General features: G+C 34.6%; 1 protein-coding gene and 1 pseudogene across 2 annotated transcripts; one reads left to right on the forward strand and one right to left on the reverse strand.

Annotated features, from left to right (window-relative positions):
* Positions 1-3690, forward strand: part of LOC127539059 (retinol dehydrogenase 16-like) — a 50521-nt pseudogene extending 46831 nt beyond the window's left edge.
* LOC127539058 (17-beta-hydroxysteroid dehydrogenase type 6-like) lies at positions 1-27793 on the reverse strand. Of its 2 annotated transcripts, XM_051963036.1 has the most exons (7): positions 27704-27793; positions 27140-27188; positions 20467-20578; positions 19123-19454; positions 14617-14875; positions 7774-7937; positions 1-1637 (listed from the first exon to the last, which is right to left on the reverse strand). In XM_051963036.1, exons 4-7 carry the CDS (start codon positions 19433-19435, stop codon positions 1420-1422), a joined length of 954 nt encoding a protein of 317 aa, XP_051818996.1. In that variant the 5' UTR covers positions 19436-19454; positions 20467-20578; positions 27140-27188; positions 27704-27793; the 3' UTR covers positions 1-1419. The 2 variants fall into 2 exon arrangements, with proteins under 2 accessions (XP_051818996.1, XP_051818997.1); XM_051963037.1 differs by lacking the exon at positions 20467-20578.
* Between the last annotated feature and the right edge of the window lie 137 nt (positions 27794-27930).

Raw genomic sequence — 27930 nt, forward strand, 5'->3', positions numbered from 1 at the left:
TTTATCACAATCCATGATCTTTATTTGCTTCCAAAATTACATAATTACATTACAGCATTAAGTAGGTTTTCTAGCCAAATACCCCATTTATCCATTAACTAAGATTTCTAGCAACCTCAACCATCAAAACTTAGATTGATAAGTAAATAAAAAGGGCCTCTAAGAAGTCCATACATTTTATTCCACAAAAGAGGCAAAATATATACTACTACTTTAATCTAGGTTACAAATTAACTAAGAATTATCTATAAAATTAGTGTTACTGACTAAACAGCTTTTGTTAACGAGTAACTACAATTTTTCATTTGTCTTAGATTATAATCAACAAATGTAAATTAATTAGAGTTAGACACACCGAAAAAATGATAGAAACACAATTAGTGAAACCATAGAAATCTAGGGCCATTTACTGTAGGGACAAACAGCCCCAGAATGCAGTATTGTTCTATAATATAGCACATGGAATTTATATAATAATATATGTAAGGATGGCACAGAGTCATTAAGAAAAGGATCATGTTCAACAAAAGTACATAGTAATGATTATTTGCATAATAGCTTTTATAAAATTAGAGGGCTGCAACTCTGAAAAGGTGTACTTGAATCTAAAACAGCAGAATACTTAAGGCTAAGTACCTACTCAACGTGAGATAATGGTTCTATAAACATATACTTAGATAATATGGTGATATGATGATTGGCGTTTGCTGAATGTGTTGTGGTGAGGTAATTGTAGGCAAGGGTTAGAGGGCTGAGGGAGAAGGTCAGAGTCTCTCTGCAGCAGCACATGCAGGAGGGAAAATTTCAGGCTCCAGACTCCAGAGTCCAGGATCCATCTTTAATGAGCGATGTGGCAGCTTGCCTGCCTCCTTCACTTCCCCTGACTCTGACCCTGAGGTCCTCCAGAGAGCTAGCCTGGACATTATAATAAAGCATTTTAAGGTTTGCAAAGTGTTTAGAAATATTCTCTAGTTTGATCTTCACAAAAGCCCTGGGAGATAGATACAATTATTATCCCCCTTTTAGAGATGAGAAAACTGAGGCAGACAGAGGTTGTGACTTTCCTGTATTCACACAGCTAGTAAGTGTATGAGGCTAGATTTGAATGTGGATCTGCCTGATTCAGCCTGCTTTGTTTACTGAAGTAGATAAATATTTCCTACATTTTGGGAAGATTTTGATTTTTAAATCATTTTGTTGTTTTGGTGCATAAAAGGGAAAGTTTCAGTTTTCTGGAAATTTTACTCATGTGGAATGCTTCATTCCCTAGTGATTTCAAATTAATGAAGCATTTAGCAGCTCCTTCACAAAGGAATAGAAACCTTAAAAAGAATACATTTCTTTTTAAAAACTACAGAAATATCATTATCAAATTTCATAATGTCCAATTCCTTCACAAGTCAGCTTTCTAATACACCTTTAGATAGCACGTGCAGGTTTCTGTAAATTTTTAGACAACAAATAATCTAACAATCTTGTAGGCAAATATGACATAGGAATATATAAGAATTGAGCATCCCAGCCAGCTGAATAGCGATATCGGGGGTAAGTGGATGTCAGAGCATGTTCCATACAATCAGTTACCAGGTTCAAATTACTGCAGCAACGCTTCAGTACTATTTTGACAAAGCTGAGACCTGTAAGCAAAAAGAAAAAGTGCTTAGCCTTTTTGTTCCTCACTTTTTCAGTCTAAAATCTAGTAGCATAAGTTTACAAAAAGTCAAATGTAAACCATTGAGAGGCTCATACAAATCCAAATATTTGATGCCTTTGGACAAATTTATGGATAATCACACTATGCATTCAGCATTCAATGAAAACTGGGCTTCTTCAACTTCTTCAAAATGACTGAAACTTAGACCTTGAAATGTGGGCAACCTTCCTTTCATAAACTGAAAAAATAATCAATAACATATCTTTTAGTTACGTAATAATATAATAAGTTTTTATTACTATAATATCTAGCATTTATACAATGCATTTTAGGGTTTGCAAATGTGTTTTGTGAATGTTATTTTAATTCTCATAACAACCATATAAGGTAAATGCTATCATTAGTCCCATTTTAAAGATGAGGAAAATGAAGTTGTAAGGTAATATGACTTGTCTGTAGCTACACACCTAATAAGAATCTGAGGGAGGTGTCAATTCAAGTTTTCCTAACTCTAGGTTCAGCATTCTTTCTACTATATTATCCAGCTGAGAATTATAAATAGCAAGACTTTTTTCTTATTGACTTTCAAATCAAAGATATGTTCCCAAAAGAAAAACAAAAACAAAAATGTTAATGAAAAAATAAAAACTTGGAGTATGAAAAGGTAGACAAACTTGGTATGCTAGAGATTGGGACAAAAGGAAGTTAAGAGAGGCTGTGTGATGTAATGAGAACATTAGATCTTTGATCAAGGAATCTGGGTTCAAATCCCATCACTGCTACCTGTATGGCCCTGGACATTTATTTTCTTGAGGGTCTCTATTGCCTCATCTGTAAAATGGAAGAATTGGTCTAAATGGATCCTGCCCAACTTTAAATGCTTTGAGTCTTTGCTGAGAGTTTAAACCCCAATTTAACAATTCACATTTCCTTTATGGCATGTTCCTGACTCTGAGATATCCTGATAATACTATCCTGATTACCAGTTCTATCCTTATCACCCAGAGTAGTCTCTTACACCTAGAACAGAAGTGTCCCAGCCCAGTATAAGGCCCCCCAGCCCAGCATAAGGTCCACAACTCCCAAGTGACACAACATTAAATTAAAGTGTTATTAGGAAATAATTAGCAAAATAAATAGAAATACAATAAAACATAAATAAAGCTACATTTTAAAACTGTCAATGGGTAATCCAGAGAGATTTTTATATACAGTTTAATGATCTCTGTTTCTGAGTTTGTTATCACTAGCCTCCATAATTATAGCTCCTTTCCTTCTTTGTTCTGGACTGCAATATCATATTTGATCAATCAAGGCCAACAGTCAGCTTCTGCCCATGAGACCATAGATATCACAAAAATTCCTGCCTTACTTGGTTAATTTTGTACATTAAAAAATTCATGTGATCAAGTTTATTTAAAATAAATACCACTGGATTCAGGCCAATTCCAATACTCTTGTGATGGAGACAGCAATCTGCACCCAGAGAGAGAACTGTGGGGACTGAGTGTGGATCACAACATAGTATTTTCACTCTTTTTGTTGTTTGCTTGTATTTTGCTTTCTCATTTTTCCTCTTTTTGATCTGATTTTTCTTGTACAGCGTGTTAATTGTGGAAATACGTATAGAAGAATGGCTCATGTTTAACATATATTGGATGGCTTGCCCTCTAGCAAAGGAGGTTAGGGGTGAAGGGAGGAAGAAAAACATTGGAACACAAGGTTTGGCAAGGGTGAATGTTGAAAACAATATGTTTTGAAAATTAAAAACTTTTTAAATTTTTTAATTAAAAAATAAAATAAACACTATTTAGGACAATCACCATTTAGAAATTCTTCTTTCTCCTATCCCCATCTCAATATAACCAGTAACTCTCATCATATTTACAAACACTACTATTAATGAAGAGAATATATTCAAAAAATCCTCAGTTTTACAGTTTGTTCACTAGGACAAAATATTTGATTCACAAAACATAAGGCTGTCTTAAAGACTCTCTACCAATAAGATATCTACTATGAAAGTATTAAAACTATAAATCATTCCTTGATAGATACAACAGAGACAATAATGATTATCCTCTAAATCCTCTAAAGGCACAAAACTTTTGGAGAAATGGATTTAAATTCTTACTTTCCTACTTTTAATCTGAAAAACTTAAACTGAACTTTCCCAGGCTTCAGTTTTCTCATGTATGTGAGCCTTAATATTGTAGCTTTGAAAGAAGAGATAAGTCAAACTTAAAAATTCAATTAAGAGAGAAATCTATCTACATTATATATCAACCATACTGATGTTATTTTGGATACATGTTTCCATGTGGGTGGATGCATATATGTGTGTATGTAGATCTGTATACATGTTACTTTATGGATGTGTATATGTGTGCATGTGAATGTAGATATATGTGGGGGTTAAAGAGTGTGTATATGTGTGTCTCTGTATATGTATGTGTGTGTATATATATATACATATATACATACATATATGGCTATTTATATGAATATAGCATATATAAGTGCTTAACTATAGTTTGCTTGGGGGAAGTAGAAGAGATGAAAGGGGAAAAAAATAAAGTAAAGTTTTTTAAAAAGAAAAAATGTTTTTAAAAGTGTAACCTTAAAGAATTGGAAATTGAGGGGATGCTCATTAGTTGGGGAACAGCTGAACAAGTGGCTGTTGTACTGTAAGAAATGATGAGATTTCAGAAAAACCTGGAAAAACATTAATTGGTGCTGAATGAAATGAGCTGAATACAAAAGAACAGTTGTATCTATTAACAGCAACATTGTGTAATGATCAATTATGATAGATTCTTTTCAGCATTACAATGATCCAAGAAAATTCCAAAATATTTGTAAAGGAAAATGCAATCCACATCCAAAGAAAAAGCTGAGAAGTCTGAATACAAAACGAAGCATATTTTTTATGATTTTTTTCTTATCATGGTTTTTCCCTTTCTTCTTTCACAACATGACTAATTTGAAAATATATTTAACATGATTTTACCTGTATAACCTATATCAGCTTGCATGTTATCTTGGGGGGAGAAAGGAAAGGAGGAAGAGAGAAAAATTTGGAATTCAAAATCTTACAAAAATGAAAACTGAAAACTATTTTTACAATGTAATTATAAAAAATAAAAAAAAAACCTATTAAGTTATTTTTAAAAAGAACTGTGACCTTCCCCTTTTCTTCAGACAATACTATAAACCTAGAACCAAAAGGAATAGAACTTTTTCCAGTCTACTCCATTTTCAAACTAATTTGGCTGGATCATGTGTATAGTTGGAGGAGCCCTGCAATCCAGTAGAACCAGTTTCAAATTCTGCTTTAAATGCTTCTGAACTGGGTGACTACAGGTGAATCATTTAACTTTTCTTAATCTCCATTCCCTCATGTATTTAAAAAGGATAATAATACCCTACTATTTCCCCCACTGACATTATTGAGAGAATCAGATGGGATAACGAATGTAGTCATTGTAAACCATTGTAAACCATTGTAAACCAAATGAACAAAGTTTAGAAATAGAGCAACAGAAAGTATTCTGTGGAGCTGGATTTGAGTTCCTCATCTGTTTCTCAATTACCTATGAAACCTTGGAAACATACTCTTTAGACCTCAAATTTCTCACTTGTAAGATGAAGAGGTTAGACTAGATGGGTTTTACCATGATCATGTGACCTATAAAGTTCTATTAAATGGTTTTAGAAAAACCTAAGGAGAATTATATGAACTGATGCAAAGTGAAGTGAGCAGAGCTAAGAGATCATTGCACACAGAAGCAGTAATATTATATGATGATTAGCTGTGAAAGACTTGCTATTTTCAGCAATGCAATGAAGCAAGAGAATTTTGAAGGACTTATGATGAAAAATGCTATAAGAAATCATGAGTTCAATGATCTTAGAAGTCATGGAAACACTCGCCTGAAATGGTAAAGAGCAAAATGAGCAGAACCAAGAGAACATTATATATAGCAACAGCAATATTGTTTTTAAAACAACTTTGAGTAACTAAGTCATTTTGACTATTGTAAATAGAAAAATTAAAAATAAAGGACATATGAAGAGAAACACTATCTGTGGCCAGAGAAAGAATATACCTGTTTTTGTCTAATGGTGTCCTTTTCCAGGGCAGGGTAGGAAAAAAAAAAAAGGAAAAGAAATTTACATGACAATTTCTTGTATATTTAGAAGGAATAGCAAGTTGTACATAATGGGTTTGCAGTTTCATGTTCAATTTTCTATTTTTTAATACCATATTTTAGAAATACTTGTTTTATTCCACGAATTAAAAATTTTATTTTTAATTTCCAGAAAAAGAACTGATGGAGTATGAGTACAGATTGAAGCATACTTTTTTAACTTTATTTTTTCTTTTTTTAATAATGACAACTTTTTATTTTTCAAAATACATGCAAAGATTTTCAGCATTCACTCCTGCAAAATCTTGTGTTCCAAATTTTTCTCCCTCTCTCTCTACCTCCCTTCTCTCCTAGACAACAAGCAATCCAATATAGGTTGAAGATGTGCAATTCTTCTAAACATATTTCCATGCTGCACAAGAAAAACCAGATCAAAAAGGAAAAAAAGAGAATTCCTTTATTTGTCTTGGGTCTTTTAAAAAATCTATATTCTCTTTTGCTACATGGTTAACATGGAAATATGTTTTATATGACTGCACATGTACAATCTTTATCAAAGTACTTGCCTTCCCAAGATAGGGAGAGTTCAAAATTTATTAGGATTTCTTTGGATCATTGAACCAGCAAGAAGAACCAAGTCTTTCATAATTGATCATTACACATTTTTGCTGTTAGTGTGTACAATGTATGTATTCCTGGTTCTGCTTGTTTCACGCAGCATCAGTTCATGTAAATCTTTCCAGGCCTTTCTAAAATAGCTTGTTCATTATTTTTTATAGAACAATAATATTCCATTATCTTCATATAATACAACTTGTTCAGCCATTCCCAATTGTTGGGCATCTACTCATTTTCCAATTCTCTGCCACCACAAAAAGAATTGCTGTATTTTTGCACATGTGGGTCTCCTTTCCTCCATTAAGATTTCCTTGGGATACAGACCCAGTAATGGCACTGCTGGGTCAAAGAGTATGCACAGTTTTATAGCCCTTTGGGTATAGTTCCAAATTGTTGTCCAGAATGATTGGCTCAGTTCACAACTCTACCAACAATGCATTAGTGTCCCAGTTTTCCCATATTCCCTCCAACATTTATAATTATCTTTTCCTGTCATTTTAGCCAATCTGAGAGGTGTGAGGTGATACTTCAGAGTTGTTTTAATTTGTATTTCTCTAGTCAATAGTGATTTAGAGCATTTTTTCATATGACTATAGATAGCTTTAATTTCATCATCTGGAAATTGTATTCTTTGATCATTTATCAATCGGGGAATGACTTGTATTCTTATAAATTTGACACAATTCTTCACGTTTTAAAAATGAGACCTTTATCAGAAATACTGACTGTAAATATTTTTCCAGCTTTTTACTTTTAGACAGAAAATGCCATCTCTATCCAGAAAAAGAACTAAGGAGACTGAATATAAATCAACACATGCTATGTTCACTTCTTTTTTCTGGTTTTTTTTTTTTTTTTAACCTCTCCCATGGTTTTTCCCTTTTACTTTGATCTTTCTCTCCCAAGATGATTCATAAACTAATGTGTATTAAAAATAAATAAATATACTAGAAACAAAAGAAGAGCTATAAGAGGGAAACTGAAACTCAAAAAGCAGTAAAAATAAATAAATAAATATTGACATTGTTTTTACATGTAATTGAGAAAAAATAAAAACATGCTTTTTTAAAAAAGATAAAATAAAAAGGGAAGAATAGTCTGGAATGAGAGTAATAGAGAGAAATTAGGGAATAAAATGTGGAGAAATGTAAAATAAAATAAAATAATAAGTGTCAGTAAGATTTATTCTCAGAGAATTTGTTATTCAAAATATCACTATTAAGTCTACACAAGAATATCATTTCCTGCTAACCCTTCCCATTCAAAGATATTCTTGTAAATGCCTAAATTCATCCTTTTATTTCCCCCCCTCACAGAATACACCATTGCAATCCATAGAGAGAAACTCACTTTTCTCAAAGAATTCTTGTCCATAGCTTTCTTTAATCTCCACTGAGCAGTCATTCCACGACTTTTTAATATTCTCAACAAACTTCTCCTCAGCGGTTAAGTTCGTTTTAAAATAGCCAGGCTCAATGATGCAGACTTTCACTCCAAAATATTGCATTTCAAGCCTGAAAAAGATCCAAGTTAACAGGATGATTTAAAAACATCTTCACGTTTAATGTTCCTAGAAAGAAAATGCAAATTAATTCAAGAAGTTGTGAAATCTCGAGATCGCAGCTCTAGCATTCAAGGGAGACTATCTAGATCAACTGAATCAAATTCAAGCAGAAACCAATCCCTACAGGCTGCAGTAACTTAAACAATTTAAATCAAATACCTACCCCCAAATTTATCAGCTAGCTTTGTGATCCCTAGATAAGTCTTTTAAATTCTTTTAAATGCTGTTTCTTCATGTAGAGGGCCATAGATAGGGGAACTCTAGGTAAGGTATAAGACCCTTCAACCCAGAGGGAACCTGCCAACAATGTCTGGTTTGGCTCCCCATTTCCCCTAATGGCTCTCGGCCTACCTGAGAAGTCAAGGGGCAGTGACAACCTGTGTTGAGATTGAAGCAGACTGATACCAGGTGGCAAAGAGTCATACATACAATAGCAAGTTGCTTATCTGGTCCTGCATTTAGTATATAGTTAGCACATGCACAGTGTTGCTATAGTTATATAAGGATATTAGGGTATATAAGGCTGAGAGAATTCTAAATAAATGGACTCCATGTTTGACCATCCATAGGAATCCCACCTCCTCATTCCTCTTCTAAGACCAAGGACTCAGGCTAGGACCCGATCTAGTCTGGGCACACTTCATCTACAAAATGAGGCTAGTAATACTCCAATGAGTATTCATTTATTCTGAATAATGTTTTGAAATTGTTGGTATCAATCTATTTATTGAACTAAGTGCCTACTGTTCTCCAGGTACTGTGCCTAGATACTGGGATTACAAAAAGAAGGGAAAAAAAATCCCTGTCCTCAAGAAATTCATAATCTAATGAGAGAGAAAATATACCAATAACCAAAAACAAGCTCCCCCTACAAGTCTCTTAGTATTGATTAATTCACTCAAGAAACATTTAAGTATCTTTTTGGGGGAAGGTACCATGGACTAATGAATCGAGAGATGTTTTTGGAGTCCAAAAGACCTGAGTCCAAATTTGTCCTCTCACACATAATAGACAAGCTGAATTATGGGAAAATCACCTTGACCCTGATTATCCTTAGATAACTCTCTAAAACTAGAAATGGCAAATCCGCATTGCCAGTGGGAGCTCTACTTTGGGAGCTCCCCACACTGATGAAATCAGCTGAGAGGAAGGAAGGAAGAAATAGAGGGAGGGAGGGAAGGAACAGGGAGAGAGGGAAGGAGGAAGGGAATAAAGGGATGAGGGAAGGAAGGAAGGGAGGAATGAAGGAAGGAAAGAAGGAAGGAAGGAAAGAAGGAAGGGAAGAGGGAGGAATAAAGAGGAATCCTGATCAGGAAGAATTTTTGATAGTGTTTCCTCCCATGAAGCCAAGAAACAAAGATAAAACGGGATAGCATCCCAAGCATGAGGGCCAAAGAAAATACCCAGATCCAAGAGATAGAGCGGAACACTGAAATATGACTACGTCTGTATCCACTAGACACATAATGCTTCAATCTGACCACAATCCCTAAGGACAATTACAAATATGCTTGGAATCCTCAATCTTAAAGGCAAATGTAGTCCTTACCAAGGAGCATTCCTATACTTGTATCTTTGGTCCTGTCTCCTCTAGGACTGTGCTTTTTTGATTATTCCCTTTTTCCCCTTAATTTTCCATTTCTCTTTATCCTTTGGTTGCTTCCCTTCTGCTTACAAATATGCAATACAATATATCTTCTCCCTCATCTTTAAAAATAATTACATATGTTCTTGTTGTTGTTCAGTCATTCAGTAGTGATCAACTCTTTATGACCCCACAAATCATAGTATGCCAGGTCCTTCTACACTCCACTTTCTCTTGAAGTCAATCCAAGATCATGTTTCTATGATACCATCTATCCATTTCATCCTCTTCCATTTCCTTTTCCATTTGCTTTCACTCTTTGCCAAAATCAGGATCTTTTCCAGTGAGTCCTGTTTCTCATTATGTGGCCAAAATATTTAAGCTTCGGCTTCGGTATTTGCCCTTCCAAATTAATGGATTAATTTCCTTCAGTATTGACTGATTTGACCTTCTTGCTGTCCAGGGGACTCTCGGAAGTCTTTTCCAAACCCAAATTTTGAAAGAATTGAGTCTATGGCATTCAGCTTTCCTTAGGGTCAAATTCTCAAAACCGTACATTACTGCTGGAAAAACCATAGCTTTGATGGTATGGATATTTGTCAACAAGATGCTGTCTCTGCTTTTTAATACACTGTCCAGATTTGTCACAGCCATCCTTCTGTAGAGGGCCAGTATTGAGTGGATCCATGAACAGGAGGAGTCCTGTCCAGGTATTGCTTGAGACTTGCTCTCTGTGAGGGTTCTGCTCTAAAGATTGACTCACTATTTCCTTAACAATATTTTCTACATAAATTTAGGATAATCTTGATGGAGAGTGCATATGACAGGAACAAGACAGTATAGCTATGTCATTTACAACTCTGTTTGGCAAATACCATGCCATTGATCATTTCTGATATTTACAACTCTGTTTTGACAAATATCTCACTTTTGATCATTTCTGTTATTGACAACCCTGTTACAATAGACATCTTGTTATTACTAAATAAGATGAATTGAAGTGTCAAAGTATGGTCTAAACACTAACCCTGAAAGGTATATAGCACTATCTGGAGGTAGGTAGTATTGATCCAACACTAGTTTAAATAATATATGTAAACCCTGAGGTTCAGATTAATAAATGGAGTTTGCTAAGTATATCTTCTGCCTGACCTTGGATAGTCATTCATACTCTCCGTATTCACTGGATCCAACATTCTTTCAAGGACCAAGCATCTTTTAATTTTGTTTTAATTTTATTTAATCTTACTATTTCCAAAAGTTATTGTTTTATATCCTCCCTCCCCTTTAAAATGAAACTGATAGAAAAATCTATCTACAGTTATTGCCTCCACTTTTTCACCATTTGCTCACTTCCCAGATACTTGGAATCTGACTTTCAGATTCATCACTCAACTGAAACTGTTTTCTCCAAAATTACTCATGCTTTCTTAATTGACGATTCCATTGTCCTTTTTTTCAGTTTTCATTCTTCTTGATATAGCTCTACTATTGGGTATTATTACCAGCACCTATTTCTAGACACTTTCTCCTTCCCTAGTTTTTATAACAATGCTCTCTCCTGGTTCTCATTATGGCCATTTCTCAGTCTCCTTCACTTCATCACCATACACATTCTTTCCCTTTGCACTATTTCCCAGGGCTCTATTATAGGTCCTCTTCTCTCTCTATTTGCTCTCTTAATAATCTTGTCAGTCCTAATGGCTTTAACTATCATCTCTTTGCAGATCACAATCACAGCTATATATCCATTCCTAGTTTCTCTTCCTGTCACATAACAGATGATGAATAATTGCTTGGTCATTATTAATCAGAGAAATGCAAATTAAGACAACTCTGAGATACCACTACATACCTGTCAGACTGGCTAGAATGACAGGGAAAGATAATGCAGAATGTTGGAGGGGATGTGGGAAAACAGGGACACTGATACACTGTTGGTGGAATTGTGAACACATCCAACCATTCTGGAGAGCGATTTGGAACTATGCTCAAAAAGCTATCAAACTCTGCATACCTTTTGACCCAGCAGTGTTACTACTGGGCTCATATCCCAAAGAGATACTAAAGAAGGGAAAGGGACCTCTATGAGCAAAAATGTTTGTGGCAGCCCTGTTTGTAGTGGCTAGAAACCGGAAAATGAATGGATGCCCATCAATTGGAGAACGGTTGGGTAAATTGTGGTATATGAAAGTTATGGAATATTATTATTCTGTAAGAAATGACTAGCAGGATGAATACAAAGAGACTTGGAGAGACTTATATGAACTGATGCTGAGTGAAATGAGCAGGAACAGGAGATCATTATACATGGCAACAACAAGACTATACGATGATCAATTCTGATGGACTTGGTTCTCTTCAACAATGAGAGGATTCAAATCAGTTCAAATAGAACTCTGGGAGATGACTATGAACTACTACATAGAATTCCCAATCCCTCTATTTTTGTCCACCTGCCTTTTTGATTTCCTTCATAGGCTAATTGTACACTATTTCAAAGTGTGATTCTTTTTGTACAGCAAAATAACTGTTTGGACATGTGTATATATATATATTGTATTTAATTTATACTTTAACATATTTAACTTGTATTGGTCATCCTGCCATCTGGGGAAAGGGGTGGGGGGAAGGAGGGGAAAAATTGGAACAAAAGGTTTGGCAATTGTCAATGCTGTAAAATTACCCATGCATATAACTTGTAAATAAAAAGCTATTAAAAAATAATAATAATGAAAAAATAAATTAAATAATTGCTTGGTGATTTGACTAAATTCTAAGCCCATGTCACCAACTAGATGTACTGAACATCTCCAGATGGATGGGACATCCCAAAGGTATCTCAAAACTCAATACCTCCAAAACAAAATTCATTATCGTTATTCCTAAATCCTCTGCTCTTCCTAATCTCCCTATTTTGGTTGAGGTCATCATAATCCTTCTAGTCACTCAGGTTCCCAACCCTGAAGAAATCCTCAATTTCTCACTCTCACTCTCTCCTTATATCCATGTAGTTGCCAGGTCTTGTCAATTCTACCTTGACAAGATCTCTCAGATATATCCCTTTCTCCTTTTGTATGTTTAAAGAAATAATTTATTATTATTCCTTTTAGATTTTGAATTCCAAATTCTCTCCATTATTCCCACATTTCTCATATCCACTGAGAAGACAAACAATATAATATCCATTATACATGTGAAGTCATGCAAAACGTATTTCCAAAGTAGCCATATGGCAAAATAAATTAAGAAAGTGAGAAAATTACCCTTCAATTTACACTAAGATTTAATCAGTTCTATGGAGATGGATAACATTTTTTTTCATGAGTTCTTTGGAAATGGCTTAGGTCATTATGTTACTCAGAGAAATCAAGACTTTCACAGTTGATTATCATTACAACATTGCTATTACTGTGCACAATGATCTGCTTCTTCTCATTTCACTTTGTATCAGTTCATTAAGATCTTGCCATGTTGTTGTTGTTGTTGTTGTTGTTTTAAGAAAGCTTCCTTGTTGTTGCTTTTTTAACTGCTTTTTTTTTCCTGATTATACATGTACATTATTTTTTAAAATACTTGTTTCTTTATGAAAGAGAAAAATCAGAACGGGGTAGCTAGGTGGCACAGTAGATAGAGCACCAGCCCTGAAGTCAGGAGAGCCTGAATTCAAATCTTATCTCAGACACTTAACACTTCCTAGCTGTGTGACCTTGAGCAAGACATGTAACCCCAATTACCTCAACCAAAAAAAAAAAAAAGACAAAGAGAAAAATCATAACAAAAGGGAAAAACTCAGGAGAGAAAAAAAAAAACAGAAGAAAAAAGGGAAAAATATGAACATAGCATATGTTCATTTATATTCAGTCTCCATAGTTCTCTCTATGGATGCAGATGGCATCTTCTATCCAAAGCTTATTGGGATTGCCTTGGATTGCTGAACTGCTAAGAAGAACCAAGTCTTTCATAGTTGATCATTGCACAATCTTGCTGTGTACATTGTATTCCTAGTTCTGCTTGTTTCACTCAGCATCAGTTCATATAAATCTTTCCAGGTATTCCTAAATTAACTTTGTTTATCATTTTTTATAGAACAATAATATTCTGTTACCTTCATATACCACAAATTGTTCAACCATTCCTTGATTGATAGGCATCTATTCATTTTCCGTTTTCTTTGCCATTACAAAAAGAGCTACTCCAAACTTTTTTGCACATGTGAGTCCTTTCCCTCCTTTTTGATTTCCATGGGATATAAACCCAATAGTGGCACTAGTGAATCAAAGGGTATGCAGAGCTTTATAGCTCTTTGAGCATAGTTGCAAATTGCTCTCCAGAATGATTGGATCACTTCACAACTATACCAACAATGCATTAGTATCCCAGTTTTCCCATATCCCCCCCAACATTTATCAATATTTTCTTAGCCAATCTGAAAGGAGTAACGTGGTATCTCAGACTTATTTTAATTTGTTATTATTGTTTTTATTTATTATTTTAATTAAATAATAGTGCTCTAAATCACTATTGATTAGAGAAATAGTGATTTAGAGCATTTTTTCAATATGAGTATAGAAGGCTTTAATTTCATCATCTGAAAATTGTTCATATCCTTTCAACATTTATCAATTGGGGAATTACTTATTTTCTTACAAATTTGACAAAAATATAATTTATATATTTTGGAAATGAGACCTTTATCAGAAACATTGACTGTAAAAAATGTTCCCCAGTTTTGTACTTCCTTTTAAATCTTGTTTGTGTTGATTTTGTTTGTGCAAAAACTTTTTAATTTCATGAAATCAAAGTTGCCCATTTTGCATTTCATAATGTTCTCTAGTTCTTCTTTGGTCATAATTGTTTCCCTTTTCCAAGATCTGTTAGATAAACTATCTCTTATTCTCCTACTTTGCTTATGGTATCTATCCTTTTCTCTTCACTCACTGCCTAGTTCTGGGCCCCATCTACATGAGAAATTGAAACATTCTCCCTGACCCCATTCCTTCTCCCTTGGATGTTTGGATGAATAAAATATAATAATAGTTACCTCAGACAGTCCGAAAAAGCTTCCACTCCATACTTGGAAGAGCAGTAGGCCGCTGAAAAGGCTGCCATTCTCCCCATGATGCTACAGACATTGACAATCCTCCCCCTGGCTTGTCTTATCATTGGTAACATGTTTAGTGTCACCTCAATTAATCCAATCAGGTTGACATTCAGTGTCTTTGTGAGGTTTTCCTTAGTCATCATCTCAGTGCAAATATGTGGGAAGACAATTCCTGCATTATTGACAAGGCCCCAGAGTCCTACAAAAATGTAAATCAAAATCACAAGTGCATTAAAATGTATGATTGGGAAGGGACAGTAGAGCTCTCCTAGGCTAATCTTAATTATAGATTGTAATATATTACAAACTTAATGATTTTAATGAAAGTCAGTATAGAAAAGAGAGCCTTGGAGTCAGAAAGGTCTCAGTTTGGGCTCTGCCTCTGATATAATTAATTGCATGTTCATGATTATTGCAATCACTAGATTATAAGCTCTTTGAGGTCAGGTACTATCTTTTGCCTCTTTTTGTTTTCCCCACAGATGAAATTCCAGATCATAACCAAATTAGTTGATTGATTAATTTAATAAGGAATCTAACATATTATCAAGTACAAATATTCTCTCTTTTCTAGATATGGAACCCAAGTCAAGAATATCTTTAGAAACACAAAAGTTTATTACAGAACTATAAAAAATAGTGAATATGATTACTAGGGAGAAGCATAGGAAATGCTGATACAAAATAAAGCAAAGAAAACCAAGAAAACAATATACACAATGACTAAAATATTAAAGAAAAGAATAATAATAAAACAATGGAAACTGAATGATGCAAAATTATAATGATAAAGGTTGATCCCAAAAGAAGAGATGTGAAAAGGCACTTCTGCTTCCTTAGTAGAGGTGGGAGAATTTGGATGTGAAATACTACATATTACATCAGGCTTTTGATATGCTGGTTAGCTTTGCAAAAGTGTTTTCCTTCCTCTTTTTTATTCTTTCTAGTAAAGAATGGTTCTCTGGAAGCAAGTGGAAAGGTAGATAAGAAATGTGGCTGATGTAAACATTTAAAAATTTTTTAATGGAAAAAAATTTTTTTAGTTTTTTTAAACTTTTTATTGGATTTTTTTAATGCAAAAGTAAATTTTTAAAGAGATGAACACATGAAGCTAACAACAAAAAGGGAAAGAAAAAAAAACTCAAACTGATTATTACAAAAGTACAAAAAACAAGTTTGGCCCCAAAAAAGAGATATGAAAAGATGCCTCCTCCTATAATCCTTGCAGAGGTGGTTAAGAAACATTGCAGTTCAGTGTCTTGTGGGTAAAAGAATCTGTGTCACTGCGTCAGAGTATATGTCAGTAAATAAGGTATAAAAAGATTAGAAAGATAGGAAAGGACTAAGTTAGGAAAAGCTTTGAATACCAAACTTTTGATATTGTTCGAAATAGGGAGCCACTGGAATTTATTGAGTAAATGGGATGACAGGATCAGATCTGAATTTTAGGGACTTGAGACAGGCAGATCCATCAGGAGGCTATTGCAATAGTTCAGGAGTTAGATGATGAGAGCCTGCTCTAAAGTGATAGCAGTGACAGAGGAAAGAAGGGGCTTATTCAAGAAATGTTGTAGGAGTCAAATCAGCAGTTCTTGGTGTGTGGAATAGAGAGAGATAAGGTGAAGAACTTACAGGAATGTATGAATTCTCTTTCTGTATTTTATTTTCATTATTTCTGTGTTTCCCCTATGACCTGTATAATATGCGCAGGCCCATATTTACTTGAGCCTTGGTCAGCTATAAACGTATTTACTTAACCTGAGCTGATGACATTTATCAGTATTTGACATTTATCAATATTTAGTCTATTAGATGGACCAATCTGCTTGATTAAGCGTGAAGGCCTGATTTTCTGTTCAGAGGAAATCAGGAGATTTTGGGGAAATAGAAACCTTCCATTCCAATCTTTCTGAATAGCAATAACCAATTAGATGCGTCCCCCTCCCCTTCTCAATGCTCTCTTACTTGTGATGTAATCTCTTGTATAAAAGCTATGCATCTTTACTACTTCTTTAGCCCTCTTATCACGAGCTTTGTTTTTTCTTATCTTGTGATAGGATGGCTCATCCTCCGGGCATTTTTCAATAAACAACTTTTCTGCCTTCTACTGAGTAATTTCTGAGTAGTCATTTGGGGTAAGGGTCTTCTACATCCCTCACATTGGTAACAGGTTGGATATGGGGGTAGGACAGAAGTGGGAGAAAACATAAGAAGTCTAGGATGATTCCAGATTTTTAAGCCTCAAAGACTGGGAAGATGATGCTGCCCACTTCTATAGTAGGACAGGTGGAAGAGAGGAAAGATTTTAGGGGAAATATAATGAATTCTACTTTGGATATATTGAGTTTACAATGTCTACTGGATGTCCAGTTTGAGAAGTCTGAAAAGAGATGCAAAATTGGGTTCACAGTTCCAATGGACTTGTACTGAAGAGAGATATCTGCACCCAGAGAGAGGATTGTGGAGACTGAGTGTATTTTCACTTTTTTGTTTTGTTGTTGCTGCTGTTTGCTTGCATTTTGTTTCCTTCCTAATTTTTCCTTTTGATCTGATTTTTCTTATGCAGCATGACAATTGTGGAAATATGTATAGAAAAATTACACATGTTTAACATATATTGAAATTACTTGGCATGTAGGGGATAGGGGAAGGAAGGAAGAAAAAATTTGGAACACAAGGTTTTGTAAGGGTGAATGTTGAAAACTATGCATATGTTTTGAAAATAGAAACCTTTATTAAAAAATATTAGGGCTTACATTCTCCAGTTGATAAATGATCAAAAGATATGAACAGACAATTTTCAGATGAAGAAATAAAAACCATTTCTAATTATATGAAAAAAACGCTCTAAATCACTATTGATCAGAGAAATGCAAATTAAGATAACTCTGAGATACCACTACACATCTCTCAGATTGGCTAAGATGACAGGAAAAGATAATGATGAATGTTGGAAGACATGCGGGGAAAACTGGGACACTGATACATTGTTGGTGGACCTGTGAACGAATCCAGTTATTCTGGAGAGCAATCTGGAACTATACCCAATGGGCTATCAAACTATGCATACCATTTGATTCAGCAGTGTCTCTACTGGGCCTAAATTCCAGAGAGATTATTAAAAAAGGGAAAAGGACCCACATGCGCAAAAATGTTTGTGATAGCCCTTTTTAGTGGCCAATAACTGGAAATTGAGTGGATGCCCATCAGTTGGAGAGTGACTGAATAAGTTATGATATATGAATGTAATGGAATATTATTTTGTGTTGTTTACTTGTTTGGTGTTTTTTTTCTTTTTCCCTTTTTTAATCTTTTTGGTCTGGTTTTTCTTGTGCAGCATGATGAATGTGGAGGTGTATTTGGAGGATTTGAACATATTTGACCTGTATTGTATTGCTTGCTGTCTAGCGGGGAGGGAGGAAAAGAAGTTTGGAACATAAGGTTTTGCAGGGATGAGTGTTGAAGACTGTCTGCATGTATTATAAAGATGGGGGGACTGTTATAAGAAAAAAAAAGAAAACAGAGAAAGGGCCATCTGATTTGGCAATTAGGAGATCATTAGTAACTCTATGTATGTGAAGTCAGATTGTATCAGATTACAAGGAAAATGAGAGATGAAAAAATGAAGGAATCTATAGTTCATGGCTTCTTCAAGTTTAGCTGCAAAAGGCAGAACAGATACAGGACAATAATTAATGGGGATGGAAGGATCAAGTGAGTGTTGTTTTTTTTTTTTCAGGATGGGGAAGATGAGCATATTTGTTGGCAATAGAGAATAAACCAATAAATAGAGAGAAATTGGAAGTAAGTGACAGACTAGGGATTACAAAAGGGGCAATCTATTGAAACCTATTGAAAGAGACAAGATGGAATGGAATCACTTACACAAGAAGAGGGATTAGCCTTCTCAAAGAGTCAGATCATTTGATTCTAATAGACTTGTGATGAAAAATGCCATCCACATCCAGAGAGAGAATTATGGAAACTGAATATGGATTAAAGCATTTTCACCTTTTGTTGTTGATATTATTTGCTTGCTTGTTTTTCTTTCCTTTCTTGTGTTTTTCCCCTTTTGATCTGACATTTTTGCACAGCATAATGAATATAGAGAAATATATTTAGAAGAGTAGCACATATTAGATTGTTTGCTGTCTAGGGGAGAGGAGTGGAGGGAAAAATATGTACTTTATAAATATATTTTCTAAACAATCTTGGTCAAGTTTTTTGGTGTTTAAAAATAATGCCTTTAAATCCTCTAGTCCCAAATTAGAAACAACTACCCTAAGTCCCCAGTGTTCTTTTTCCAGCATAAAGTACAAAGCAAATGAAAACAACAAAACAAAATGCCTTAACTGTCCTCCTAAATGACAAAATGAATCTTTCAAACCCCACATATCCCTTCTTCCTGCTTAAGGAAATGAAACAATGGCTCTGTTTCGTTCATACCTTTATTTCCCACACGCTCCTTCACCCATTGGGCAGCCGCCGTGATGCTCTCTGTCTTGGTTACATCCAGGATCACTGTCTCTACTCTGTCTGAAGTCTGATGCCTCAGCTGCTCAGCTCCTTTCTCTGTCAGACAGGCTGCCAGCACCCTCAGACCTCGGAGGTCCAGCTGCTTGGCCAGCTGGTTCCCAAATCCAGAGTCGCAGCCGGTGATGAAAACATATTTGTCCTCGAGATTGCTCACCACCTGCCTCTCCCGATACCAGCGAAAGAGATAGTAAAGGCCAATGAGGCAGGCCACGTAGAGCCACATGGATGCAATTGGTCTTTCACTATAAATAAAGCATGAGAAAAATGTCATCTGTTCTGCTGTCTTTCAATCTTCCAGAAGCCATTTTTTAAAAATAGTTTCCTTATAGACCAGACTTGTGATTTCATTAATGGAGAATTCTGAGCAAAGAGAGCTACTTCTACCAGAACAGGTAAGTACCTGCTCTATAAATTATTAGGCTTAGAGACTTGCCTAAGTCATTTAGAGATTAAATAATTTCCCTACAGTTATCAATATAATATTACCAATATAAGGCAGAGAGAAAACTTGAATCCAGGACCCCAGAAGCCACTTTCAGGCATTGGACTATATGATTGAGGTTTCTGACCACAAAGAGGTTCCACAGTCCTGGTGTCAGGAGTTATTTCTTCAATGCTTATAAAAATGCTCTGAAGAACTTGGGAATTAATTGCATGATATGAGAGACTCTGGAACAGGACTGCCTAGCACAGCCTGCCCTTGAAGAAAGTGCAAAGTTCTATGAGCAAAACAGAATTGAAGTAGTTCAAAGAAATGTGAGATACACAAATTTATAGAGAATCCATTCCAAATGTTTACATGAACTATTTGTGCCCAATCAGTGGTAAAGCATTCTGAGCTCTTGTTAGTCTGATAAGCCACAGTTGGACAGTTTGTTATCTCGACTATATCAGTGATGTCACTTTGGTGCCCTTCAAGAATTAATCAACCATGAAATTATTCTTAGCAGTGACTCAATAGGAATTGTTGTCTCTGGAATGAATACTTCTCAATCAACACGAAAAGTGAAAATTCTACAACAGGTACTTTCCAGAGAGAAACAAACAGAGAGAATAAAGAAAATGTTATCACTCCCTTCAACTCCAGCATTGCACACAGCATTCATGCCATGTCATTCCTAGTTATCATGATTTCAAAGTTCAAGCAGACATATGCATATTCTTATATTCTTTTCTCTTCTCCTTTCCCTCCCCTCTTCTGTTTTCTGGCTGGGGTAAATCTATATCCCTCCCTATGTGAAGACCAAAGCCCACCTTCTTCCTTCAGATAAACAGATAGTCTGAATTCTTTTCACTGGTGTTATATGGAGTAGAATGATGTGGACTAATTGTTAAGAGGATTACAACCAGGAAGACAACCAGGAATCTGTGGAGAGAAAGAAATTTTGAAGCCATATAAAGAAAAAACAAATTTTTTTTCCTAAAAAAAGCCAAAAATCTAGGCAGAATGAATTTAAATATAACAAATATTCTCAGAATCCCCTTTGATAGTTTAGATAAACTTTGCTCATGAAAAATTGTGAATTGTGAAAAATTTGTGAATATGAAATTTTAAAGTATATCTTAGTCAAATGATAATTACTAACAGTTAATTTTTAAATATTAAGAGCTAGACCTACTATGTGCCAGGCATTATGATAAGCATTTTGTAAATATTATCTCATTTTATCTTCACAACAACCTGTGACATAGATGCTTTTATTTTCCCCATTTTAATAATAGCTAATATTTATAGAGTACTCCTATGTTCAAGGCACTATGCTAAGCACTTTCCAATTATTACCTCATTTGAGTCTCAAAACAATCCTAGGAAGGTGGGGGTGCTAGTTTTATTCCCATTTTATAGATGAGGAAATTGAGAATAAATCAGAGACTTTGACATGGCCACAACAGTAGGAAGTATCTGAGGCATGATTGGGACTCAGATTCAAGATCTAGCACAACTAAGCTGCCTGTTTCAGAGCTCCCTGTTTTGGGAGAGAAAGAAGAATGAGTCTGGGAAGCACATCATCTGGGAGATTTAGTAGACACTACACTCAAGGAAGAGAACAATGGTAGCCTAGACTTAATGACTTGTAGCTTTCTGACCTCTGGGAAAGAAGAGAGTAGATCTAAAGGAAAAAGACAAATTGTGCCTGACTTTTCATGACCCTATTTGGGGTTTTCTTGGTAGAGATACAGAGATGTAATTGAGAAAACTGAGGCAAACAGTTAAGTGAGTTTCCCAGAGCAATAAACAATCTGAGGCTAGATTTGAATTCATAAAAATGAATCTTCCTGACTCTAAGCCCAGTGTCCCTTACATCTGCTCTTGTTTCAGCTTATACATTTGCTTTAGGTAAATCATTGAGGACAGAGAGTTAAAGAGAGCCTCCAAACATCAGAGCCACTGAGATCATCAAGATGCTGAAAAAAAGTGGTGAATGATATGTCCAAAATGCTTTGTAGTGGGAATAAAATGGAAACTAAATAGATGTCCATCAGTTGGGGAATGGCTGAATAAGTTGTGGTATATGAATGTAATGGCATATTATTATTATGTTAAAAAAAACGATCAGCAGGATAATTTCAGAGAGACCTGGAGAGACCTACATGAACTGATGTTAAGAACAGTGAATAGAATCAAGAGAATATTATACACAGCAACAAGATTATATGATGATTTTATATATTTCAACAACGATACTGTTATGAGGGTGTATTCTGATAGAAGTGGATTTCTTTGACAAAGAGAAGATTTAACTCAGTTTCAATTGATCAAAGAGGGACAGAAGCAGCTACATCCAAAGAAAGAACACTGGGAAATGAGTGTGAACTGTTTGCATTTTTGTTTTTCTTCCCAGGTTATTTTTACCTTCTGAATCCAATTCTCCCTATGCAACAAGAGAACTGTTCGGTTCTGCAAACATATATTGTATCTAGGATATACTGTGACATATTTAACATGTATAGGACTGCTTACCATCTGCCCAGGGAAGAGGGGGGATGGTAGGAAGGGGAAAAGTCGGAACAGAAGTGAGTGTAAGGGATAATGTTGTAAAAAATTAGCCAGGCATGGGCTCTGTCAATAAAAAGTTATCATTATGAAAAAAAAAGATTATATGATGATCAATTCTGATGGACATGGCTCTTTTCAACAATGAGGTGATTTATGACAATTCCAATAGACTTGTGATGGAGAGAACCATCCACATCCAGAGGACTATGGGAATTGAATGTGGATCACGACATAATATTTTCACCTTTTTGGTTGCTATTGTTTGCTTGCTTGTTTTTTCTTTCTCAAGTTTTTCCCTTTTGATCTGATTTTTCTTGTGCAGCATAACAAATGTGGAAAGATGTTTAGAAGAATTGCACATATTTATATTGGATTACTTGCTCTACAGAGGAGGAAGGAATGTGGGAGGGAGGGAGAAAAATTTGGAACACCATGTTTTGCAAGGGTAAATGTTGAAAACTATCTTTTGCATGTATTTTGAAAAATAAAGAGCTATTATTATATATTTTTTTTAAAAAGTGGTGACTGGGAGGAAAGGACTGATGCTCAAAGAAAAATCTTCAGAGACCAGATAAGGAAGGATCTTTTCCATAGGGAACCAGGAAGCAAAGACAAGACTTAAATGGGATTATGGATATTGACACAAAAGTAAAAGAAGCAATTCTAAAGTTCTTGCAAGCCAAAAGCCTAAAGAAAGACTCACTAGGAAGCCAAGGAAAGAGAAGCTTTAGGCTCCTGCATATGGAACCATTATTGGGAAATGGGTGAGGTCTGACGCTCTCTTGAAGTCTTGCCAAGCTGAATCTTGACTAGGAACTTAGAGATTTATTTAGCACCCAACCCAGACAAGATTAGGACAAGTAACTCCAGACACACGATCTGAAAGAAAGGATTCAGTCAACAGTAACAGCAAGAATGTGTGATTATCAGCTATGAAAGATTTAGTTCTTCTCAGTTGTTCAGTGATCTAAAACAATCCCAATAGACTTTAGACAGAAAATACCATTTGCATCCAGAAAAAGAACTAAGAAGGCCTAATGTAAAACAGCACATGCTATGTTCGCTTCTTTTTTCTGTTTTTTTTTTTCTCTCTCTCTCCCATGGTTTTTTTCCTTTTGCTCTGATTTTTCTCTCCCAAAATGATCCATAAAACAATGTGTTTTATTTTTTTTATATTTTATTTTATTTTATTTTATAATAACTTTATATTGACAGAATCCATGCCAGGGTAATTTTTTTACAACATTATCCCTTGCACTCGCTTCTGTTCCAATTTTTCCCCTCCCTCCTTCCACCCCCTCCCTCCCCTAGATGGCAAGCAGTCCTGTATATGTTAGATAAAACAATGTGTTTTAAAAATAAATAAATTTACTAAACAAAAAGAGAAAGGGGTCAGTTAGACAAGAGACAAGAGAATCAAGGACTAAAGCTTAATGATAATAATAGTTGGCATTTAAATAAATTAAATGGCAAATTCCTAGTATAGGTCAGGTATGGTGGTGTGCTTTGCAAGTATTATCTCATTTGATCTTCACAACAACCCTTTAAGATACATGCAATTATTATCCTCCTTTCACAAAGGAGGAAACTAAGGAGAAATTTGCCCAAGATCACTCAGTTAGTGAACATCTGAGCACTGGTCTTGGAGTCAATAAGCCTAGTTCCAAAACATAGTATCTGTGTGACCCTAGACCAATCAAACCTCTCAGAAATTCACTTTTATCATCTGCAAAATGGACTTCACAGTACACTACCTCACCCATTTCAATTGAGCAAATATTTATTAAGCTTTTATTATGTACAAAGTACAATGGGCACAAAGCCAAAAACAAAAACAAAACTTTGTAAACATCTTTGAATGTGAGCAATCATTAAAAATTATCAAGGCATTTCTCTCCAAAATACATTTAAAGCCTGAAAAAAAGTCGATTTTATGGCAGCTACTGCCTTTTGTTATATTTTTTATATGTCATATGTTATATTTATTGTGATCAACCTTCATATCAGTATACAGAAATCTTATAAAAACTTACAACTCAGTTTCAGAGAAAGAAATATTCCTGGCTCTATTCCTGTTTTAATATAGAACTTTCAGCAATTTGAAACTATATCCAGAGGGCTATAAAACTCTGCATGCTCTTTGATCCATCAGTATCACTACTGGGTCTGTATCCCAAAGAGATCAAAAAAAGAGGAAAAAGGATCCACACATGCAAAAATTTTGTAGTAGCCTTTTTGGTAGTGGCAAGGAACTGGAAATTGAGTAAATGCCCTCAATTGGGGAATGGCTAAATAACTTATGGCATATGAATATAATGGAATATTATTGTTCTATAAGAAATTATGAGCAGGCTGATTTCAGAAAAGTCTGGAAAGATTTATAGGAATTGATGCTGAGTAAAGACACTATCCATTTACAGCAGGATTATGTGATGATCAACTATGATAGCCTTATCTCTTCTCAAAATCCAAAAGAATTTCAATAGGCATGGAATAGAAAATGCCATCCACATTCAGAGAGAAAACTATGGAGACTGATTGCAGATCAAGTCATACTATTTTCACCTTTTTTTGGTTTGCTTTTTCTTTGAGTTTTTCTTTTGTCCTGATTTTTCTTTCACAACATGACTTGTATGGAAATATATTTAAAATTATTGTACATGTATAACATATCAGATTGCTTGCTGTCTTGGGGAAGAAAGAGATAAGGAAAAGAAGAAGAAATTGGAACTCAAAATCTTACAAAAATGAATGTTGAAAACTATCTTCAATTGTAATTGGAAAGATAAAATTTTATTAAGAAAAATAAATAAATGTCACCTCTTACTATTAAAAACAAATCGTTTCCTTTTGTTGCAGCACTTCTTATTTATACTATTTCTACTTTAAATGTAGGTTATCAGAAGTTTAAACATAGCAGAATTCATTTGTTCAAATATTTTCTTATCAGGCATGTCCATGCCACCAGCAATACTATTATCATCCCTGCCAGAGGAAAATACATAAGATTCAAAAATGAGATTTGACAATAAAATTTAAAGGTACATCCCATAATAAAACAGAAAAGGGAAAGGATAAAAGTTGGAGGTGAGAGAAAATTGGAACACAAATGCATTTTTGGTAGAATTATTAACTGATGCAAAACATTCTAGAGAGCAATTTGGAGCTATGCTCAAAGGGTTATAAAGCTTTCCATACCTCCTGGTCCAGCAACACCACTACTAGGTCTGTATCCCAAAAAAGATTATAAAAAGGGAAAAGAACTCACATGTACCAAAATATAGCAGTTTGTGGGGGATGCCAAATAACTGGAAATTCCAATTCTTTCTCCAGCAATTGGAGAATGTCTGAACAAGTTGTGGCATATAAATGTAATGGAATACTATTGTTCTATAAGAAATGATAAGTAGACAGATTTCGGAAAAACCTGCAAAGACTTATATGAACTAATGCTGAGTGAAAAGAACAAAATCAGGAGAACATTGTATATAGTAATAATATTGTGTGGTGATTAACTGTGATAGATTTAGCTCTTCTCGGTAATACAATGATTTAAGATAATTTCAAAAGACTCATGATGAAAAATGCCATCCACATCCAGAAAAAGAGCTATGGAGTCTGAACGCAGATCAAAGCATACTATCTTTACTTTTTGTGTTTTTTCTTTCTCATGTTTTTTCCCTTTTATTCTGATTTTTCATTTACAACATGACTAAGGTGGAAATATTTAACATAATTGTACATATGTAACCTATATCATATTGCATACTGTCTTGGGGAGAAAAGAGGGAGAGAAGGAGAGAGGAAGAAAAATTTGAAACGCAAAATCTTATAAAATGTTGAAAATTTTCTTTACATATGAATGGAAAAAAATATATATTAATTTTATTAAAACTTTTTACTTACAAAACATATGCATGGGTAATTTTTCAGCATTTACCCTTGTTTTTGTTTTTGTTTTTGCTGAGGCAGTTGGGGTTAAGTGACTTGCCCAGGGTCACACAGCTAGGAAGTGTTAAGTGTCTGAGTTCAAATTTGAACTCAGGTCCTCCTGACTTCAGGGCTGGTGCTCTATCCACTGCGCCACCTAGCTGCCCCTTCAGCATTTATCCTTGCAAAAGTTTCTCTTCCAAATTTTCCCCACCTTCCCCCCAACCATTCCTCTAGACAGCAGGTTGTCAAATACATGTTAAATATGTTAAAATATAGGTTAAATCCAATATATGTATACATAAAAAATATATTATTACATGCAAAAAGAGGGAGGAGGGACAGCCCAAATCTTGTAAAACAATTTTTTTTTTTAGTATTTTTACCTTTTTTATTGTAGAAATAAGTTCAGAAGAATTACACGTTTAACCTATATTGGATTACTTGCTATCTAAGAAGTGGGGGAAGGGAGGGAGAAAAATTTGGAACAAATAAATTTTGCAAGCATGAATATTGAAAACTGTCTTGGCATGTATTTTGAAAATAAAAAGTAATTAATAATTGGTAAAACAATTTTTAAAGGTTCCTTTTCTCTCTTTTTCCAAAACTTACTCCAGAAAAAAAAAGATTTTAAATACCTTCACCACACTAAAATTCCCATTACTCCATCCCTTGGTTCTTCTAGGCAATGCTTCACTCTCTCTCTTTCATTACTGCACAAACTAGACAATCATTATGTAGTCAGAGTCAAAGAATAGGACAATCTTTCTAAATAAATTTTTCTAATCTCCAGCAGGCACTTATCTTGCTCTCAGTTAAATAGTAAATAGTCGCAAAAATAAATAGTAGTTTATCCCCATAACAACCAAAGTATTAGTTGAGAAAGTTTTAATGTCTTAAATACCCAAAGAAGTTTATCTATTTTAAGACCAGGTAGACAAAAGACAGTGAATTTTGACCCAAAAGAATCCAAGTTCAAAGATCAATTCTGCAACTTACCACTTGTGTTATCTGTTAGCAAGTCACTTCACAGTCCCAACTTCCTTTTCTGTGATACAAAATAAATCGGTTGGATTAAATGATGCCTAGGATACTTTTCAATTCAAACTCACGTGATACCATATGCAAGCAAGGAATTCATGCCTGTTAGTAAAATTCCAGCAACTAATTTATGATAATAATCTTATTGTTCAAGAGGAATTGGCCATCACCTCTCATGGGTTTATGCATAAAGCCAACATTCTTCTTCCCTGCCCCCATTACAAAATCATAAATTCTCAAGGTCTTCAGATCATAATCAGATTTTGTGAAGTCCAAGAATTATTAAAAACATACTCATACCCTTACTTCTGAAAGAAAAGAGGAAGGATACATTTTGACAATTTTTCAGGTCCAATGAGAAAAAAACAAAAAAAATCAATCAAAATGTCAAGAAAATAAATTTTAGTGGCCTTCCAGAAAGTGTCTTCTGGTACTCATCTTTAGTTTTACTCCAAATAACATTTTATACAACTGGAAAACCTTGTCCTCTAAAGATTTTTAAAAAGCAAAAAGACCACTCACCACAACTTTCTCATTTCCCATACTTTGTTGTCCTCTCCTCTTTCCCAATCCACTCTCCACAACTTATCTGAGCAAGTAACTGTAAATGAAGTCTTACTTGGTAGAGATTAAAGGTCTCAATAAGCAAAATACAAATCACCTTTACAACTTCATCTAAACTAGTTTTAAAGTAGTTTTATTGGTTTTTGTTTTTAAACATCACCCTCTTGTGGTGAAAGTTAAGACTT

This window comes from Antechinus flavipes, chromosome 5, assembly GCF_016432865.1.
Source record: "Antechinus flavipes isolate AdamAnt ecotype Samford, QLD, Australia chromosome 5, AdamAnt_v2, whole genome shotgun sequence".
NCBI classification, from domain to species: Eukaryota; Metazoa; Chordata; class Mammalia; order Dasyuromorphia; family Dasyuridae; genus Antechinus; species Antechinus flavipes.

What these genes read in the sequence shown, in the direction of transcription:
- LOC127539058 (XM_051963037.1), bottom strand. Translation starts at nt 19,435, where the DNA reads ATGTGGCTCTACGTGGCCTGCCTCATTGGCCTTTACTATCTCTTTCGC. An exon ending in GGAGCGTGTGGGAAATAAAG is followed by an intron (nt 14,876 to 19,122) that starts GTATGAACGAAA and finishes ACATTTTTGTAG; the next exon opens with GACTCTGGGGCCTTGTCAAT. An exon ending in ACAAGAATTCTTTGAGAAAA is followed by an intron (nt 1,638 to 7,773) that starts GTGAGTTTCTCT and finishes TTTTGCTTACAG; the next exon opens with GTCTCAGCTTTGTCAAAATA.